At 39.2% G+C, this 20,173-nt stretch overlaps 1 protein-coding gene across 2 annotated transcripts in view; it reads left to right on the top strand.

Annotated features, from left to right (window-relative positions):
• Positions 1–20,173, top strand: part of tnk1 (tyrosine kinase, non-receptor, 1) — a 113,112-nt gene that overhangs the window by 83,839 nt on the left and 9,100 nt on the right. For both annotated transcript variants that reach the window (XM_051925231.1, XM_028798424.2), the window contains exons 9-12: positions 2,082–2,176; positions 3,318–3,512; positions 10,686–10,765; positions 15,485–15,921. In XM_051925231.1, the coding sequence (XP_051781191.1) occupies positions 2,082–2,176; positions 3,318–3,512; positions 10,686–10,765; positions 15,485–15,921 (807 nt within the window). The remainder of the gene's footprint in view (positions 1–2,081; positions 2,177–3,317; positions 3,513–10,685; positions 10,766–15,484; positions 15,922–20,173) is intronic.

Raw genomic sequence — 20,173 nt, 5'->3', positions numbered from 1 at the left:
ACCAATATAAGCAGTAGCCCCACCCAAACATCCAACCCTACACTGGTCTGTTACCAGACGTACATGGAATGCCTGAGATCATAATTGGGTGTTAGCACCAGCAGGGCTAGTCTGAAAATCATCCCAGACTTCATCTTCGTTACTTCAAACATTCATTGTCATTGTGGTTTTGGGAACCCTGGACACACTGGGAGCTGCTGTGGATAAGAGGATGATAGTAGAATTGGATGCCATCATGAAACATTCCCTCAAGAAGGTACTGTCTTGGAGCAATTTTTAGCCACAGGTTCATTCCAGCACAGTGTGCTAAGAAGCACCTCTGATGGTCTTTTCTGCTCATTGCTATCAGGCAATTCAGTGTTTCCACCTGATGTACTTGATAAGTGTATATTGATTTATGTACTTATCAATTGATTGGCTGTATTATTTGTCCTGTGAGTCTGTATCCTTGTTTTTTATGTTTCTGCTGATGTATGCATATAAAAATTTCCCTTGGGATTAATAAAGTGTATCTACTCTAATCTAAAAGAAGAAGGGTAGTCAATGACTGTCTTCATGTACAAGTACCTGAATTTATACAAAGCGGTTGTTGTTGCCTATACTGTATATACTATAACAGTAGAGGCTCTTATCGACCTCTTGAACCCTCAGGTACCACGCCAAACACCAGGTAAAAGTCCAAGACTCTTTATTTTTATAATAATAAGTGCACAAAGCACCCTCCACTCCACACTACTCATATAACCAATAAACCAAATACAAATACCAATCCTCCTCTCCCAGACACTTCACCACCCTACCTCCCAGCTCAGCTCAATGTCTGGGCTTTCCCAGCGTCCTTTTATATCCCCTGACCCAGAAGTGGTTCCTGTCCCATAATCCACAAGTCCTCATTCCTTACGGGTCAGGGTAAAAGTCCTTCTCTTCAACCTGGAAGCACGTTGTTTCTCCTGTTCATGTGACCAGGACGTACTTCCAGGTTATAGGGCACATAACAGTTTGTCAGCCTCCCTACAGCGACTCCCGGTGGCCCCCATGGTATCCAGCAGGGCTGTGCATACAAACTACAAGGTCCATGAGGCCCTGCTGGAATTCGGGGAACCTCCGTGCTGTCGGGAGAGCTCCACCTGGCGGCCTGGGGGTGAGGGCCGGAATAGTTAGCCGGCCATCCACCACAATACCGTATACAATATCATGAGTTAAACAGTTTCTTCTCTCATCCATCAACTATATACTAATCCATCCATTTCCAAACCTATGACCCATTTCTATAACTTATTCTGACAATATTGGAATCAAGACTGGAACTACACCAACTCTAATATCATCAAAGTATTAAGGGGGAGTCTTGGTAACTTTGTTGTCATTCATATAGTCCAGGTTTCCAGATTTTGGAAAAGGTACATCCAGCACTCAAACCTGCCTAAACTAATGGCTGACGTGAGGTTGGAGCTGGTGTTATACAGTATGTTTTTGTAATTCAGTTTTCAGGTAAGTGGCAAGATGGTATGATCTTCGCTATTCATGCTCAGTCCTGTGGGAGATTTCACATACAGCAACCCACATCCATCAATAGTGCTGTCAATAAATTATCAAAGCAGTTGTCTGAGTGGGATGGCCCATATTGCACGGTCCAGTTTTGCCATATATTTCTGAAAATTGTGGCAAATTGTATAGATTACAGAAGCTAGGCATAGTTTCACAACAGTTTAAGGGTTAAAATCACTTCTACCTAGCACCCATGTAATCAGACCAGGCAACACTCTTTATGCAGCTCTATGTTCAGAGAAGTAGGCTGATTTTAAAAGTTGCAGTTGGTTTAGTTTCACGAGGTGCTATGCACCAAAATGTCATTTAAACCCCATATTAGCCTAAAAATATGAAGGGTAGGATACCATTAGTGATAAGTACTGTATGGTATCTGTCAAGATAGGAATGGAGGAGCTGCGTTATCTGCCTTGCGATAAAACATGGAGATCCAGTTAAATGTTATCATGAGTAAATTTGTAAATTTTCAGTGACATTCTGGAATCCATCAGCTTCATTTTATAACTTTTTTATGTGAATTTCTTCAACTTAAGGCACAACCCATGGAGGTCCAAGCCACGCAAGATTATAATGAACCTGGCAAGCTTCCTCTTCAAGCAAATGACACCATTACTGTTATCGAGAAGGGGTATGTTTTTACCAATTCAGTTCAATTTAAGTCCACTAAGAATAAGTCCATTAAGAACCCTTTTCTGTGCAACAAACACACATATAGTGTGACAAAAAGCATTACAGCATAAACATGATGATACATACAAAGAGAATATATCTCTATTAGGAATCATTTTGGGTTGTTCTTTATGCACTGCTTTGTTTTTCAAGCCACAGACTTGATATTTGCCTCACAGGTACTTTTCATTGTACATCAGGTTTTTGACAGAGAAATTTTAGCCTTGATCCACTCAGGGAGCAGTAGGAGGCAGGTCAGATTCTGAACAAATGACATGAAATATTACAGTGATGTGATGGTGGTGTAATGGTTGGCATGCATGCCTTCCAAGCTGAGAATTGAATTTTATTCTTACCCATTAAATGTTTTCTTTAGTCAAGCGTTTTCCTAACTGTTTCTGTCATGGCCCAAAGTCTCCCCAGATGACTATATATATATATAATATATACGATATATATATATAAAACTAGCTGTCCCCCGCGGCTCTGCCCCCGTAGTAGTGAAACAGGACAGTGAGGAGAGCTCTGCCTGGCTCCACACTCCTGATGTCACACTTACCAGTGACAGTGACAGGAAACTCACAACAGCACACCTACAAACAAACTCCCAGAGCAAAACAAACTTAATCAACAAGCTAACTAAAAGGGCAGGTTCAGTTATGGAGCACACTCTGGACCCCTTATAGCAGCGAAAGAGTGAGTTAAAGTAAAACTGTGTGCCATTATGAACAATGCTACACGTCCTCTCTCTGACACACCAGCACTGAGAACTTTCAGCCAATGAATTATTCAGCAGAAGTGTGTCAATAAATGCGACTGGGACTTCTTTATACCAACAGCAATACGTCTACGTCTGCATAATGCCTCACTGGGACTGTGACTACCACACCACCATACTCTTTTGAAATGTATTCCTTTTTTGTCATTCTGGTGTGTGCATTCATCTTTCTTTCTTTCTTTCGCTTCTGTAAAACACAAATTTCCCCTTGGGGACAAATAGGAAAGTCTAAGGAATTGCTGTTTGTTAGTTCCCAACCAGAAAACAAATTATTTACTTTAAAGTCTGATGATGGTTTATCTTTTTGTTTCCTCATATACAGGTCTGGCCAAGCATTTTGGCGAGGACAGAATCAGCGAACTTTGTCAGTGGGCTTCTTCCCAGGAGCCATAATCACTCAATTTTCCCAGAAGAATGAAGGCTTCATCAGTATGCCTCTCAGGAACAGTTTTGTGCATGTTAGCCATGGAGATATGGAGCCATGTCGCAGCTGGGGTTGTCCAGAACGACTAGACAAGTTAGTACCTTTATGTGATTAATTAACAGATACAATTCTTTTTATATCCCCACATTGATTGTGATCTTCTGCTTCCGAAGAGTAGCAAATGTGAAAAGTGTACAGAGGTAAGGTTAATCAGTCAGTACAGATCATCAGCATCTACAAAAATGACAGCACCATGAAAATGTATTTGCGCTTTCCCTGCATTATTTCAAATGTGTCACTGAGGAGGTTATCAGATGTCCAAGCAGAGATGACCCGCCATTATCTTTTACAAATAATTTCCGCTCATAACTCACAGGAGATCTGCCCATGGTCAGTGACATTCATAGGTTTTTCAAAGTGAACTTCTCATTGAAGGCCCTGCCACAAACTTTTAATGAGATCTATATCTGGATTTTAGCTATGTCTCTCTGAACTTTCTTTTTCCTCAGACATTTTGATGTAGTCATGTTTGTATGTCTCAAAGCGTTGTATTGCTACATGACCCAGCTGCACCTTCATCTCATAGATATTCTCCAAAAAATCCTTTGACAAACAGAAAAAAATTATTATTCTGTGTAAGGACAACTCATCTAGATCATAAGAGTGCAAAGCATCTGCAAACTATGGCCCTGTTCCCCTCAAGATCTCAACAGAGAATGCAGAACTAACAGAGTCCACACTGACCAAATTGTTCTGCATTTGATTCAACTGTCCCAGAACTCTGAAACATCATCCAGATGCATTTTTGTTAACATGAGACTCTCACACTTCAGCCTGGGCTCAGCACATTGCTCCACCTTCCTTGACTTGACTGTTTTTTTTTTTTTTTTGAGGCTGTAATTTTGTTTTCATGTTTTCAGGATTGGCTGCTGAAGTTGAAGCCTTGCTTCCTGAGCAGCTCTTCTTTTCTTCACCCTAGCGGCCTGCTTCTTCTCTTCTTTCGTCGGCATCTTTTCGTGTTGAAACTGATTAAGTCAGTGTTTGTGTTGCAATTACTTAGTACGTTTCCTTACTTTTTCACTTAAGCTGGCACTTAAGTCTTCAATATGCCTCAAGAATGATTTAAGATATGAAGAGGTAGGGGAAGCGAAGGTGGTAGGGATGAGAACAGTGCCCGTACGCATGCGCCACACGGCCGCCCTGCAGCCCGCTTCTGAGAGTTGATTGTACAATAAAATAAAAATATAAAGAGGAATAACTTGGATAGTAGATGTCACGTAGTATATGTGTACCAAATTTCAGGTCAATATGTCAAACGGTTTATGAACTACAGGTGATTTAAAATCCTGGACAGACAAATGGACAGCCACAGTAGCATATTATAGAAGAAGATAACACAGGCGCTGCCAATAATTACACCTCAGACATTTGTATGAAGAAAATCAAAGAAAGAACACAGCAACAGCCCAATGCTTTTTGGATCAGTTTTCTACTCTTAAAGGCTTTTGAGGTTTAGTTTCTTTGATTTTTAGAGTTTGAACTTTTATTTGGCTTTCTTACAGTAATTCAGATTTATTATTCTTTTTCTTTCTTTAAACATTAAGGGTGAATTAAATATTCTCACCTTTATGTCACAGCTTCTTTTGAGTAATATGTTTAAGGGTCAGGCTTTAGGGTTTTGGTCAATTCTGTCTTAACATGACATTAGAACCATGATGAAAAAAGTGTAGTGTCTCCAAAAGACTTGTGAAGCAGGCCATGAACTTTACTGGTCTGCCCAGAAGAGGCTCACCTATGCCAGCCCTGTATACCTATACAGCCCCTACTACCTGTAGGGGGACTGGCTTTAAAGATCAAAAAGAAAAGATATTTCTCACAAGGAAGAGAAAACCAACAAACTCTAGATTGTACAGACAAGTTCTACAATGAATCTCTACAAAGGAGGATATTTATTGAAGTAAATCAAAAATAGAACAAAAATGCTCAAAAGAGCATAAATGGAGACAATCCAGTTCAAACTAGTTATAATACACAATCCTCAAGACAAATCCCAGAAACAAGCAATGAAAGCAAAAGAAACTAACACTCACAGTGACTCCAAACAACATTCAGTGATCCACTATTCTGTCTAACTGACCTAAACAGCCAGGGGGAGGACCCAGCAGTGACATCAGGGTGGCCCCGCCTCTTGAGGTTCCACCCACAGAACTCACAAAATGGTTGCTACATTAAAGAACCAGTATATGATAAACAAATAATAAACAAAACTCACAGAAATAACATAAAATCTGATAATAACTCAAACATAACAAAAACAATAATTAAGCAGAAAATATATACAAACCAAGGAAGAATTCCTGAGCAGCTCTTCTGTTATACAAAATATTCCCCTTATCAGTATCAGTGGTCCTTATAAGTAAAGGCTATGTCACATTACTCAACTTTTTCATCAATGTTCAGTTGTAACTTTTATTTACATAATTTTAAACAGTTGGAGGCAGTCTGTGGCATGCTACCATGAAGGTCATTCATCTAATGCGGCACACATCATAACTCAGTCCAACTAATCCAAAACCATTTCCAACAAACTCAAACAGGTAGCCATAGGGGCAGGCACTATATACAGGAGAGCGGACAACCAACAAATGCTTATCTGAAGGTAAGATTAATTTAATGTAGTGACAAGGAATAAGGAACATGGATATTTTGAAGCTCACGAACAGAAGAGGAGCTCATCTGTCGGATGTCCCATGTTTTATATGCCAAGACAGATAGAACAAGTTAGAAAATGTACGCGTGGAGTAACATCAGGTGCATTGAAGAGTTTGTACAGGCACAGTAGCCCTCAATGGACTGAGTTCGACAGATTGTAGGTCGGTTCTAAAACTGTTTTCTTAATCCATTTCTACTGCATGGGCCAAAGGATTGGAAAAGGATAAAAACAGGCGTGGACAAGACTCTAGCCCATCACAAGCACCACATTCAATCACAAACACACACACACTCGCATATACACCCTATATTCATGTACAGTAACAGTTTGCAATTGGCAATTAACATAACCTAAAAGAAGCTTTGTGTAATGACTACTTCTTGACTTCAGCCTGTCTTGCTGTTGTAATTTTCACAAAATGAGATCTGCAAAGCTATTCAGTTATGACAAAGGAAGGAAGGTAGGTAGGTAGGTACGTATGTACGTACGTACATATGTACTTTATTAATCCCAAAGGGAAATTCACATACTCCAGCAGCAGCATACTGATAAAAAACAATATTACAGAGTGATAAAAAAGCAGGTATAACAGACAATAACTTTGTATAATGTTAACGTGTACCCCACCCCTGAGTGTAATTGAAGAGTTGCATAGTGTGGGGGAGGAACAATCTCCTCAGTCTGTCAGTGGAGCAGGACAGTGACAGCAGTCTGTCGCTGAAGCTGCTCCTCTGTCTGGAGATGACACTGTTTAGTGGATGCAGTGCATTCTCCATTATTGATAGGAGCCTGCTCAGTGCCCGTCGCTCTGCCACAGATATCAAACTGTCCAGCTCCATGCCTACAGCCTGCCTTCCTCACCAGTTTGTCCAGGCATGAGGCGTCCCTCTTTATACTGCCTCCCCAGCACATCACCGCGTAGAAGAGGGCACTCGCCACAACCGTCTGATAGAACATCTGAAGCATCTTATTGCAAATGTTGAAAGATGCCAGCCTTCTAAGGAAGTATAGTCGGCTCTGTCCTCTCTTGCACAGAGCATCAGTATTGGTAGTCCAGTCCAATTTGTTGGGAATAACAGAAGAAACATGTAGGGAATAACAGAAGTGAAAGGTAAACTGTATTACAGCGACTGATTACTACAGATATCAGTTAATATAGCACTAACGGTAAATTATAGCGTGAGCAGATTGGGACACTTGTGTAGCATGTATGCCCACACATAAAACCCATCCTCATTTGTATAATACCTGCTTTACCTTTTAATCTTCATTATTAAAGAGAGCCCAGAGCATGGAAAAAAAAAACGCTTTCACAAATGAACACTTAGTATTTCACACAGCAGACAGATCAATGGCAGTATACGGTCTGTTTTTGTCTGCTTGTTAGTCGTCCACGCAGTGCTTTTCAAAATTAACACAAGTTGTTAATGAATTTTTCCCTTGTCGAAGTTTAGTTATTATTCATATATTACACAGGGACTGGGTTATGGGGTTTGGTGCCCCTTGGAGTTTCACAGATGCAGTTCTAAATACATTATGATGATATTTGTATTGGCAGAGCAATGCTTTTTTAGATGAGCAGCCTGTTAAAACGAGGACATTTTGATATTCTTCAGTTGTTTATCAGGACGCCTAGCCTGAAATCGGGACTGTCTGGTCACCATAGTAAATTATAGTGTCAGTAAAATAGCGAACCACTATAAACTACAGATAATGGAGCTGTGAGGTTGGTTTAGTGTAAGGTAAATACTGAGGGAATGTTTATTTACTGGGTGCGTAACAGTTTACATGGCACAGGGTACTTCATTCATATCTAGATAACCTTTTGTTTTCCGTGCTTGCATTTTATATTTTAACTTTTTTGGAAAATCATTTAAGTTACCAGTTATGACTTAAAGCATACAGAGGACTGAGGTGCTGATGCCCTGCTTCTCTTCTGTTTGCACTCATGCTGCTGGGAAGACTTCATAAAGCAAAAAGTTGCTGATGTGTAGGTTTTCCTGTGTGCACCCATCTTGACTTCCAATGGAGGATTGCCGCCCCATGTGTGTGCAAGGAGCCAGCGACAGAGACTTACTTACATTAATTTGTATTTAGGATCTGTTTGGCATCAGTAGTAGCTATCAGAGGTGAAAGGGAGGAAAAAATACAAGTTGGTGTAACTGCTGTCAAAGTGAAATTAAAACAGGATGTAGTTGAAATCACACGGAACACTTCGCTGTTTTAAGACAGACAAGATTGCAGAATCGCCAATGGGAAATTTAGAAATTTTACTGTGTAGTGCATGATCTGTTCAAGATATCTCAACGAAAATTGAACTGCCTTGATAAATTTCCTTGAGGAGTAAATGTGCCACACAATTAACAAAATTGGTCCATGGTGGACCAAGTTGTTTCATTTGGACAGACAGACTGACATGACCTATCGCAACAGATACTTCACAAATTAGATGCGAACACACCTAAAAAAGAAAAGTAAAGGCAGAGACTGTGACTGAACTTGCGATACCTGTAAACCCTTTATACAGTATAGGTTGTGTCAGATATTAGCAGTGAGAAAAAGGGGCAAGCAAGACTGTGCTAAAAAGTCGGCACGCAAGTACTAAATGTGACTTGTCCAGTGATTTTCTGTTGTATAAATTGACATGGTTCAGCAATAAGATCATGAAAATCAGTCAGCAAATCTGATATACCCCACAGGTATAAGTCAATTAATGTGATGTCGGCTTAACTGTAATAGAGACAAGCACTCATGTTCTTGAATACCCAGCATTTACTTTCTTCTTGCAACTAAATTCCATTTCAACCCAGCGCCTTTGGGACAGTGGAATTATGAACAATAAACTTAGCTGAGCTTCAGAAGGTCTGACAACCCTTAAATGTTGCTCTTTGTCAAATCATGAAAAATTGCTAGCCCTTTGCATTGGAGACATTTTGGTAAGGAGGTCACTTATGGGAGTATTGACTGGTATTACAGGGGACAAAGCCTTTGCTTTTTGGGGGAAGTTTAAAGGAATTATTTTAGACTGTGGTACAGATGCTCAGAAAGTATCACTAATAAAAATAGCCATATTTTATCAGATTTATGCTGGGAGGCTGGTCCTGAATCACCTAGATAGGTAACCAAAACACTCAGAGAGATATTCCTTACCCCTAACTTTAATAACTTTTTCACATCCAAAGAATGTGTGTTTGCATTACAAATCCAAAAAAAATTAAAAGAGCAGCAGGTGAGCAACAAATGTTGGTGTTGTTTTGTCTCTCATGTTTTACCACCCATGAAAAGGCTCTTTCTTCTTCTTTCGGCTGCTCCTATTAGGAATTGCCACAGCGGATCATCTTATTCCATATCTTTCTATCCTCTGCATCTTGCTCTGTTATCCATAAAAAGGCTAAATACCGTATATACCCACGTACAAGACGCATGTTGAAACCTGAAAAATCGATCATAAAAATCAGACCCCGACTTATACGGCCATTCAAAAATGCGATACTTACCGGTACATTTTTTTTTTTTTTTTACATCTTCTTGCTTCCTTCAATCTCGTACCAGTTTCTCAGATGCATCGAATTTTGTTGCAGCAGCACAGTTACCAATTTCTTTCACTACTTCAACGACATTTAATTTATAACCAGCTTCATATTTTCTTCTGATTGCACGCTCCATCGTAGATAAGGGATGCTCTTATGATAAAGGTTTATGAGGATGTGAGATACAAAAAACACAAAATGTCACTTCGGAATAGTTCAGGTATTACCATGTTGTCACGTAAGCACAATACATAGGGAAAAAAAGACAGTGTGCTCCGTGGTTACTCTCTCAGGTGGACGTTAGCATTTCATAATCTCTTGGACCAATAGCGTGAGTTTTCCACATGCCACTTATACATCTGACATTATAAAATACCAGAAATTATACAATAAAATCAAGCTCTGACTTATCCGTGAGTATATACGGTAGTTAAAAAATGGTAAAGCTCTGTATACCAACTTCATGGTGTCAACATTGAAAACAAATAACAGAGGATCATCTGTCTGCAGCCTCCACAACTCTGGATGCTACTCAGTGGTTACGTGCACCATTTATATAAAATTGAGTCACTAGTTCAGGATAGAGTTGTATGCTACAAACAGACATTCAGTTTTACACTTAAGTCCAGCTACATCTCTTCACTCACATTAAGAGCTTTCCATTGATGTATGATCTTCTTTACACAAGGAAAGACAGAGAAGAATGATCTTGTAAATGCTCTAACCAGCTATTGTCAAACAAAAAAATTGGTATGCCATACAGTACAATATGAAGGAAGGACAACATCCCTAAGAAAGCAAAAAATGAAGATAATAAAAAATTGATTGATTCCTCCAAATTGTGGATGGTATGTAACAAGAGGGGAGGTTTTGAACATGTAACATATGGGTTCAGTGCCGTTTGGTTTTCTCTACTAGGCCAAATGTCTACTTCTTCTTGCTCACTCTCATTTTTTCTACTAGGTTATAATGTCTACTTTGTCTTCTTGCTCACAGCCATTTTTTTCCCCATTCTATTTTCAGCAATTATGGAAAACTTCCACCCTCATCTAGAAAAGAACGTCTCAAGGATAAAGATCCCTGCAAACTTCTGAAAATGTCAGGTGAGTAAAAGAATTACAGACATTTGATTTGGTATCATATAAAAAAATGACAAGCTGCTTTCAAAGCTTCCTCACAAATTGCTTTCTGTTGCAGCTGGTTGGAAACAGACATGTCCCAAATGGGAAAAAAGTTGTTAAACATGCAGAAAGTAAATAGCAAAATGGTAGGAAACACAAGTAACTGCATGAAAAATCACAGAAAATCAATCCTGAGATGTAAAATGCACCTAACATTCTTTTTTCTGTACTTTATCAAAAAATTTGGATGATAGAGGTCTATGTGGCACCATCTTGCATAGTGGAGGTAAATGACATCATGCACTAAAAAGTCACATGATGGCAAGCAACCAAGCAAAAAGATGATTGAAATTAGGACATTTTCAAATGGGAGGACACACTGTTAGACTACCATAGCCGGCCTTGTCTGACTTCTCTCATTAACAGAACAGTATATTTTGTGTTTATCATCCCACTCTCTTGAAACTCTACAGATTATAGTGCATGAAAACCCAGAAGGGAGCAGCCATTTGTGAGATACTGAAATCGCCTCATCTGGCAGTTCAGATATTTGGATAAACAACAGCTAAACCTCTTGACCATGTTTACATTCTACATACCAGTGTGAATTTTGTTGATAAAAACTAAGACAAAAAATACTCATCAACATTTTTTCTGTGATGAAAATGGAACAAAAACTGAACAAAAATGTGCTTCGAATAACAAAAACTAAGATGAATGTTTTAAAATCATTAATAACAAAAATACACAAAATGAAAATGTCGCAAACAGACAACTGGACAATGAACAATGTCAGGCTCTTTGCATATCTCTATTACACATTACATGGTCCGCCAACAAATAACAAGCCTGATGCAGTGGTGCAGTTTTAACAATTTTCATGCACACATGTAGTTGGATAACACTAGTTTGGGTGCCACCAGGAAATTGTCACGTCAGCCAAAATCCTGCTCAACTCTACTCTACTCTGCTATGATGGGCAACATGATTCTTGGGTGAAGAAAGCAGTCAGACATATGGACCAACTTTAATTACAATGCCGACGAAAATAAAAAACCTAGTGTAAGCCACGTAGAATAAAGTTAACAGGAAAGAACACCACAAACCAGAAGAGGCATTTAGAGGTGTGCCATGCTAAGATTCATGCCAAGGTTTGTTATCTAGTTGCCAACTTGCCCAACGCCAATACTCTGGCTCTCGTTCACCCTGCTAATATTAATGCGTCAAGTGTACCAGTTTATTTTAGGTGTGCTGCTAGTAGGGATGTCACATCAATAGTAAGGCTGGTACTGCACTCTTATGTAACTGAAAATACACAAATAACTTCAGATCGCACAATAAAATGAGTAAAAACAACTAAAAAGGCTTACAGTTCTGATGATACAGCACCGCATCAAAACATGTCGAAAAGAAAAACAGAAGTCATGTCTGGCAATGCTATGCGTTCACAAATTTCAGCTTGCAAATGAGGAAAACATACTTATTAAAGAAAAAAAGGCAAACACACACACAAGATATTGTTATTGCCAGTTTTATGCCTTTACAAGTTTCTTATGAAATAGATTTGTGAAGCTTTGAGAGCGTAATCAGTAGCCTAAAATGTGAGTTGTAACTGTTTAGCTTGTAGTGTCTCACATTTGTTACAGCTGATGAAATGATAGGGGGATTGATCGCTTTTAATACAGTGTCCTACACAGCCCCGATAAAGGAACGGAAGCTTTGAATTGGTTCTTTGATTGTAATGAGCACATCTACACATGTTCGTCTGTGCCTCCAGCCATTTTGTAACTGGTGGATATAGTTGAGGGTTACTGGTGAAACAACTTCGCACGGATCTACTTATACAGTTGGGCACAGTGGCAGCTACGACAACAGTCATAGCAATTAAACACTGAGGCAAGTTTCAAATGAAGTGGCTTGTCTACATCATCGATGAAATGAGCTCCTCCATTGTTAATATAGAATGTATGATTTCAGTACCTGAAGTGCTTGAAGCGCATCTCTCAATTAATATGATATGTTACATGGACAGCACAGCAAAACAGCATTGCTTCATTGCTAAATTTGTGTTATTCGTTTGGTTTTAGTGGGCAAACAAAGGTTTACGAGCATAATCCCTAAAATGTGAAGAATGTAGTAAAAGCATTTTTGTCGTGCATATATATTTTTATGGTAAAATCTTATAGCAGCATAACTAAGGCATGTTGAAGGCCAGAAAACTATGATGACAGACCAGAGCTGCCATTATCTGACCAAGATCTTTTGGAGTAAATCCTTTCTACATCTACTCTTCATTATATGTTCAATAATCACTACATGTTGTTTGGCTCATTAGTATACATGTTAGTATAATAGATTAGTGGTACAGTATATTCTGTGCATATATGTTAAAAAAAAATCCATCTGATTGTGAATGTTTGACTAATTTACTTTTACTTTTAGTTGACTAAAACTGATTTACTTTTCCCAACTAAAATTACTTTTTGTTGACCGAAACTAATAATTAAATGACTAAAATGTGAGTAAAACTAAAATGCATCTTAGTCAGAAGACCAAGACTAAAACTAAATCAAAATGTATTGTCAAAATTAACACTGCTACCTACCTGTATGATGAGTTGCTGACACATGGCTCTTTGGAAGAGCAACCTATTTTCATTAACAAACAGGTCAGAGTGAGGATGTGCAGTATTGTTCATAATGGCACTCAGTTTTGTTTTAATTCTCTCCTTCGCTACTATGGGGATCCAGAGTGTGTTCCATAACTGAGTCTGCCCTTTTTAATTAGCTTGTTTATTCGGTGGGCCTTTCTTGAAGTGATGTTACCAGCCCAGTACACACACTGGCCATCACAGAGTTGTAGAATATGTGAAGGATGTCACTACTCATATTAAACGAATGTAGTCTCGTAAGATAGTTCTTCTGTGTGAGGATACCAGTCCACCCTGCTGTAATTTTCTGGTGGTGTGCTAGGCCTGCAGCATCCCTTTAAGCGAGGCCCACCAAATCAACAAGCAAAAAAAGATCTGGCTCAGTTATGGGACACACTCTCAACCCCCTGGAGGTAGTAGAGGAGGAGGGAATTCAAGCAAAACTGAATGCCATTATGAACAACGCTGCACATCCTCTCTGTGACACACGAACACAGAGGACTTTCAGCCAACAAATTTTTCAGCAAAAGTGTTTTAGGAAATATGACAGGGCCTCCTTTATACCAACAGCAATACACCTGCATAATGCCGTACTGGGACTGTGACCAAAAAGTCTGAAGTTTGTTTTTTTTTTTTCCTCTTTAGTTTTCTTTCTTAGTCCCTCTAGTGTGTGTTAACACCATAGTGTGTGTATGTATTATATATAGTCATAAAAATAGACAGGAGCCATAAAAAGTTTTGGGGCAGCCACCCGTAAATTGTTTCCTGGCCTCAAAATTGGTTTCAATGGTGTACAGTTGTGTACAGGTTTGAGTCCAGAACAGAACTGATTTGCTGGCACAAACATGGCGGCTTTAAAGGAGAGCGGAGAAAGTGATGTCCTCATTGGGCCTGGAACCATAAGTGATGTCATCGGGGACAGGTGGAATTTCCCCTAACTGGTCTGCAGAGAAGTGAGAGAAAGAGTTAGTGCACTTCGCCAACCCGTGGCCTGCCATGGAATTACTCTCATTCAGGCCCTTTAGCTGCCTCCCACGTGCATGTGTGTGGCAATATATATGTATACACACACATTTATTTAATGATTGTCTGTAAAAAGCCAAATTTTCCCCCTTGGACAAATAAAATTTAATCTAGCTAAAGTAGATATCAAATGTTGACAGTTGTATAGAATTTACTGTCCTTTTCCTTATAAATGAAAATTGCAGAATAATTATAATTTGTTCTTGGATCAGGGGTATCATGATGGCACAGAGGTTAGTGCCGCTGCCTCATAATGCCATAAAGTTGGGTTTGAGTCGCAGCAGAGTCATTCTTTGTATGTTCCCTCAGATGCTCCAGATTTCCACCCTCATTTTAAACACATTCTGGTTAGAACTGGCAGATCTAAACTGGTGAGTGTTTATTCCTAGTGTGTGCCAGATGCTTCATCACTTCAGTGCTTTTAAAAGTAGATTAAGTGACTACAAATAAACTGCCATTCGCACTGACAACTGCATAAGAGCACCTAAAGTGTTCATGTTGCATTTTATTCTATCTCTTGCTGTAATTAATACATGATATGGTATCCATTGCTTTTAATATGTTTAGTCTGTAGGAGAATCTCATTGTACTATGTATGCTTGACAAATTAACTGAATTTGAATATTCCAGTGGCCTGGAATGGCTCTTGGTGATCAGGATGAGTAAATACAAGGTGGCCACCCCATAAAAAACAAAGAGGTTATCATTTTCCAATAGAGTAAAAACCACTAGGGCACTAATTCTGAATATATTTAAGTTAGCGCTCCACTTGCTTCAGTATTGATTACAAAGGGGACCAAAGCCTATTCCAGCGGCACTGGGCACAAAAATATCAGCCAGTGTGTCAGTCCATCACTGCTTTATTTACCATTTGCAGCAAATTATATTTATTGAAAAATACTTTGATCTGTCAACATATTCACGAGTTCATCTATTAATGACCAGTTGAAGGTGGTGAGGATCTTTAACAAAACTTTAAATGTGTTGCCAAGTCTGTTCATATCTTTTTATATTGTGTGTACCTGCAGGGTTGTCACGAAGTCTGGAATCTGTGCTAAATGCCACATCAAAACTCGACCAAGTCAAACCGGGAAGAACACCTGAGAATGTCAAAGACAGCCTTAGAGTGAATGAGCGACGAATGAGTGACCTCCCAGGCAAGCGTCCCATCTTGGACAGTGGTGCACATCAGAGACAATATGTCACTCCTCCCCAGCAAAGAGTTAAAGGAAGAGCACCTCAACAGACAAGAGAGCACAGATTGGGTGTAAATGTATTTCAAAACAATCCATGGAATGCACAGGCCCTGCCCAAGGTTGACTATCCTGATGGGCGGAGTGGAGGTGGAGGCAAGTTGTCAAGTTTGGCCCACATGGCTCACTCCAATCCCCAGATTGACAAGTGTGCAGAACACAGCTCATGGCTGCCACCAGCAAATGTGGATTTTCGAAAAGCTATATCTCAGGTAATGTGCAGCCCAGTGTTTATTAGCATGAAAACATACATGCTTTGTTGGGCCCCTCCCTGATTCTAGAAGTGGTCATGGGTTTTACTTTATGTTTATGTTAGCTATTTGCTATGGTTGCATTTAATTCTGTGACAAGTAGAGCCCATCTTCTTGTTTGATCTTTGCAGGAGTAAATTCTACTCTTGTGTCTTCCACTTCCCATTCATTTTCTAAATAGATTTTAATGGTGAGGGTTACATCATCAAGAAGCAGAGAAGTCTCTTATTTCTGTTTAACGGAGACTGATTATGGAAGCATTTGAGGTATTCGTAGACATCTTCAGACCAGCTTTGGGGTAAAAGATGCATCTTGCTTTGACATGCTACTCCTAAACATGAACCAGCCTTTAAACACCTTGCTGCAGAGTGTTATGCTCTAGCAGGTATACAGGTGCTGGTCATAAAATTAGAATATCATGACAAAGTTGATTTATTTCAGTAATTCCATTCAAAAAGTGAAACTTGTATATTAGATTCATTCATTACACACAGACTGATGTATTTCAAATGTTTATTTCTTTTAATTTTGATGATTATAACTGACAACTAATGGAAGTCCCAAATTCAGTATCTCGGAAAATTAGAATATTGTGAAAAGGTTCAATATTGAAGACACCTGGTGCCACACTCTAATCAGCTAATTAACTCAAAACACCTGCAAAAGCCTTTAAATGGTCTCTCAGTCTAGTTCTGTAGGCTACACAATCATGGGGAAGACTGCTGACTTGACAGTTGTCCAAAAGACGACCATTGACACCTTGCACAAGGAGGGCAAGACACAAAAGGTCATTGCTAAAGAGGCTGGCTGTTCACAGAACTCTGTGTCCAAGCACATTAATAGAGAGGCGAAGGGAAGGACAAGATGTGGTAGAAAAAAGTGTACAAGCAATAGGGATAACCGCACCCTGGAGAGGATTGTGAAACAAAACCCATTCAAAAATGTGGGGGAGATTCACAAAGAGTGGACTACAGCTGGAGTCAGTGCTTCAAGAACCACCACGCACAGACGTATGCAAGACATGGGTTTCAGCTGTCGCATTCCTTGTGTCAAGCCACTCTTGAACAAGAGACAGCGTCAGAAGCGTCTCGCCTTTGGACTGCTGCTGAGTGTCCAAAGTTATGTTCTCTGATGAAAGTAAATTTTGCATTTCCTTTGGAAATCAAGGTCCCAGAGTCTGGAGGAAGAGAGGAGAGGCACAGAATCCACGTTGCTTGAGGTCCAGTGTAAAGTTTCCACAGTCAGTGATGGTTTGGGGTGCCATGTCATCTGCTGGTGTTTGTCCATTGTGTTTTCTGAGGTCCAAGGTCAACGCAGCTGTCTACCAGGAAGTTTTAGAGCACTTCATGCTTCTTGCTGCTGATGAACTTTATGGAGATGCAGATTTCATTTTCCAACAGGACCTGGCACCTGCACACAGTGCCAAAGCTACCAGTACCTGGTTTAAGGACCATGGTATCCCTGTTCTTGATTGGCCAGCAAACTCGCCTGACCTTAACCCTATAGAAAATTTATGGGGTATTGTGAAGAGGAAGATGCAATACGCCAGACCCAACAATTCAGAAGAGCTGAAGGCCACTATCAGAGCAACATGGGCTCTCATAACACCTGAGCAGTGCCACAGACTGATCGACTCCATGCCACGCCGCATTGCTGCAGTAATCCAGGCCAAAGGAGCCCCAACTAAATATTGAGTGCTGTACATGCTCATACTTTTCATGTTCATACCTTTCAGTTGGCCAACATTTCTAAAAATTCTTTTTTTGCATTGGTCTTAATTGATATTCTAATTTTCCGAGATACTGAATTTGGGACTTTCATTAGTTGTCAGTTATAATCATCAACATTAAAAGAAATAAACATTTGAAATACATCAGTCTGTGTGTAATGAATGAATCTAATATACAAGTTTCACTTTTTGAATGGAATTACTGAAATAAATCAACTTTGTCATGATATTCTAATTTTATGACCAGCACCTGTAGTGAGCAAAAGTGCCTAAAGACATAAAAGAAAATAATTAGACCAGGTGATGGAATATGAACGTTTTATACAAAATGACTATGGGAACACATATGGTAGAATTCTTTTTGCTTGTTTATACTTCTTAGGTTTCTACAGTACCAGTTAACAAACAAGAGCCTTTCTTTCACGGTCATACTTAGTGCAGCAGGTGAAATCTGCATATTAGAGTTTTGGTATTCGTTGAAGAGCAGTAACTCAATTTCAATCAATTGGAATTCTAGTAAGGTGAATTTAAGGCTGAGACTAACAAATATAACTCTTCATATGTTGTCTGTTGTGTTGAACCATAAAAGTACTTCAATATTATTTACATAACATTTTCAGATCCTCTAAATTCCATTCAGTGCTTCAGGGACAAAAATAATGTATTCCAATAAATACATTTTTTAATTGTTAGGGAAAGTATTGTAATCATCCAAAAATTCAATTTCAAAATTTTGATGAATTTCGACGTTTTAGACCTCCCTGATTCCTAAAATACCATTTTTGGAATTATGTCTGTGTGTCTTTCTATGTGTGTGTATGCAAACACAATAACTTCAGTACACTTCACTTAGGTCAACCAAATTTTACAAGTATTAGGCACAAAACGTAGATTTCTATCAACTTCTGAGCTATTTCTGCTAACCAGAAGTGATACGTTATCTTTTATTTATGCAGCTGCAGAGTCCGATTTATTCAACTTTTCTTTTATAATAATTGTTCAGTATATTATTAATTTGATTTGATTTGTTGTTGATGGTTTCTTAATGTACAAAATTTAAAAATATAACCGTCTTGCGGTTTACTCCACAAATATCCATCCCCATACCCGAGTATACGAGAAAGTTGAGGGGAGACCACTCCCGATTTTTCAAACTGTTGTGGTGGAGTGCACAATGACAGGGTGCAAAAGGAAAACCTTGGTGCACCAACTGAGTCGCCCTGTTTAATGAAACAAAAGATACACTCTGCGGCGTATTTGCCCTTGGAATATTGGGCTACAAAAAAGGGTATTCAGCTTTTAGATGCAAGTTAGGGTCAGCCTGCTTGGGAGCTCCGTCCGGCCGGTCGCTCTTGACGAAATGACACCTAGTTTAGGGAAGCCGGCACTTTTATGGTGGGTGAACCAGAAGGGGTAGAGTCGGTTACCTTCACTAAGCAGTTTCTCTGCACTATAGGGAAAGAAGGAGATGAAATATTAGCGATAGCGGCCCCTGTCATCCTGGTGCGATATTCCATACCTCGTAAGGAGATCCTCCAACGTGCATGTATAACATTTTACAGCTGCTGAGATGGAAGTAGTTCAAGTACTAAGTATGATGCACAAAAAAAAAAAAAAAAAAAACTAAATCCATAGACATATTAACATCATTTTCAAACTTTTAGTAAAATTCGAGACCAAAAAAGAAACAGCCCAAAAAATTGATTAGAAACGCTCATAAAATAAATTAAAAAGAAATATTTGACCATCACATTTCTCTTTCAGGCATCTTTATGTTACATGTGTTGTTTTCGTAGGTTTTAACTTGCATTACAGTTACACACTATTTTTGCTGCATCTCAGTTCCATACTGTAAGCCTCTGTACTTTGTAATTCACAAACACACGGAACCTGCTGCACTTTACTGCTTATTTCACAATTCAGCAAGGTGGAACTGTCCGTTTACATCGTAGCTTGTGGTGAATGAAACAGACCCCCCCATTATCTATTTAGCCAAGTATTCCAAGTAGCTTTTGAAGTCAAACATTTTATTATAAAACAGCAATAATCCCTTCTGGATTAAAAAAGTATATCTATTCTAATCTAAGCAAATACAGCTATGAATGTATCGTTAACATACTAAATGGTTTGTACATCATCTGTAGAGCGCTTTTCTTACAACATTTTGAAGGTCAAACCACTGCAAAAGAAAAAAAAAGAAAACATCCAGCAGAACAGAGCAGGCGGTGTGGTGTAGTGGTTAAGGCTTTGGGCCTCAAGCGCGGAGGACGTGGGTTCAAATCCTGCTGCTGACACTGTGTGACCCTGAGCTACTCACTTGACTTGCCTGTGTACCAATTGGAAAGTCGAAAAGAAATGCAACCAGTTGTATCATCAATGTTGTAAGTCACCTTGGATAAAGGCATCGGCCAAATAAGTAACCCCCTACTCCCAATAATTCACACTGAAAACGTTTAGAGTTAACAACCAGTCTAAACAGTACAT

The sequence above is a fragment of the Erpetoichthys calabaricus genome, chromosome 3, assembly GCF_900747795.2.
Source record: "Erpetoichthys calabaricus chromosome 3, fErpCal1.3, whole genome shotgun sequence".
In the NCBI taxonomy this organism is placed as follows: Eukaryota; Metazoa; Chordata; class Cladistia; order Polypteriformes; family Polypteridae; genus Erpetoichthys; species Erpetoichthys calabaricus.
Note: the sequence above shows the minus strand (reverse complement) of the source record. Positions and strands in the feature narration are given on the sequence as shown.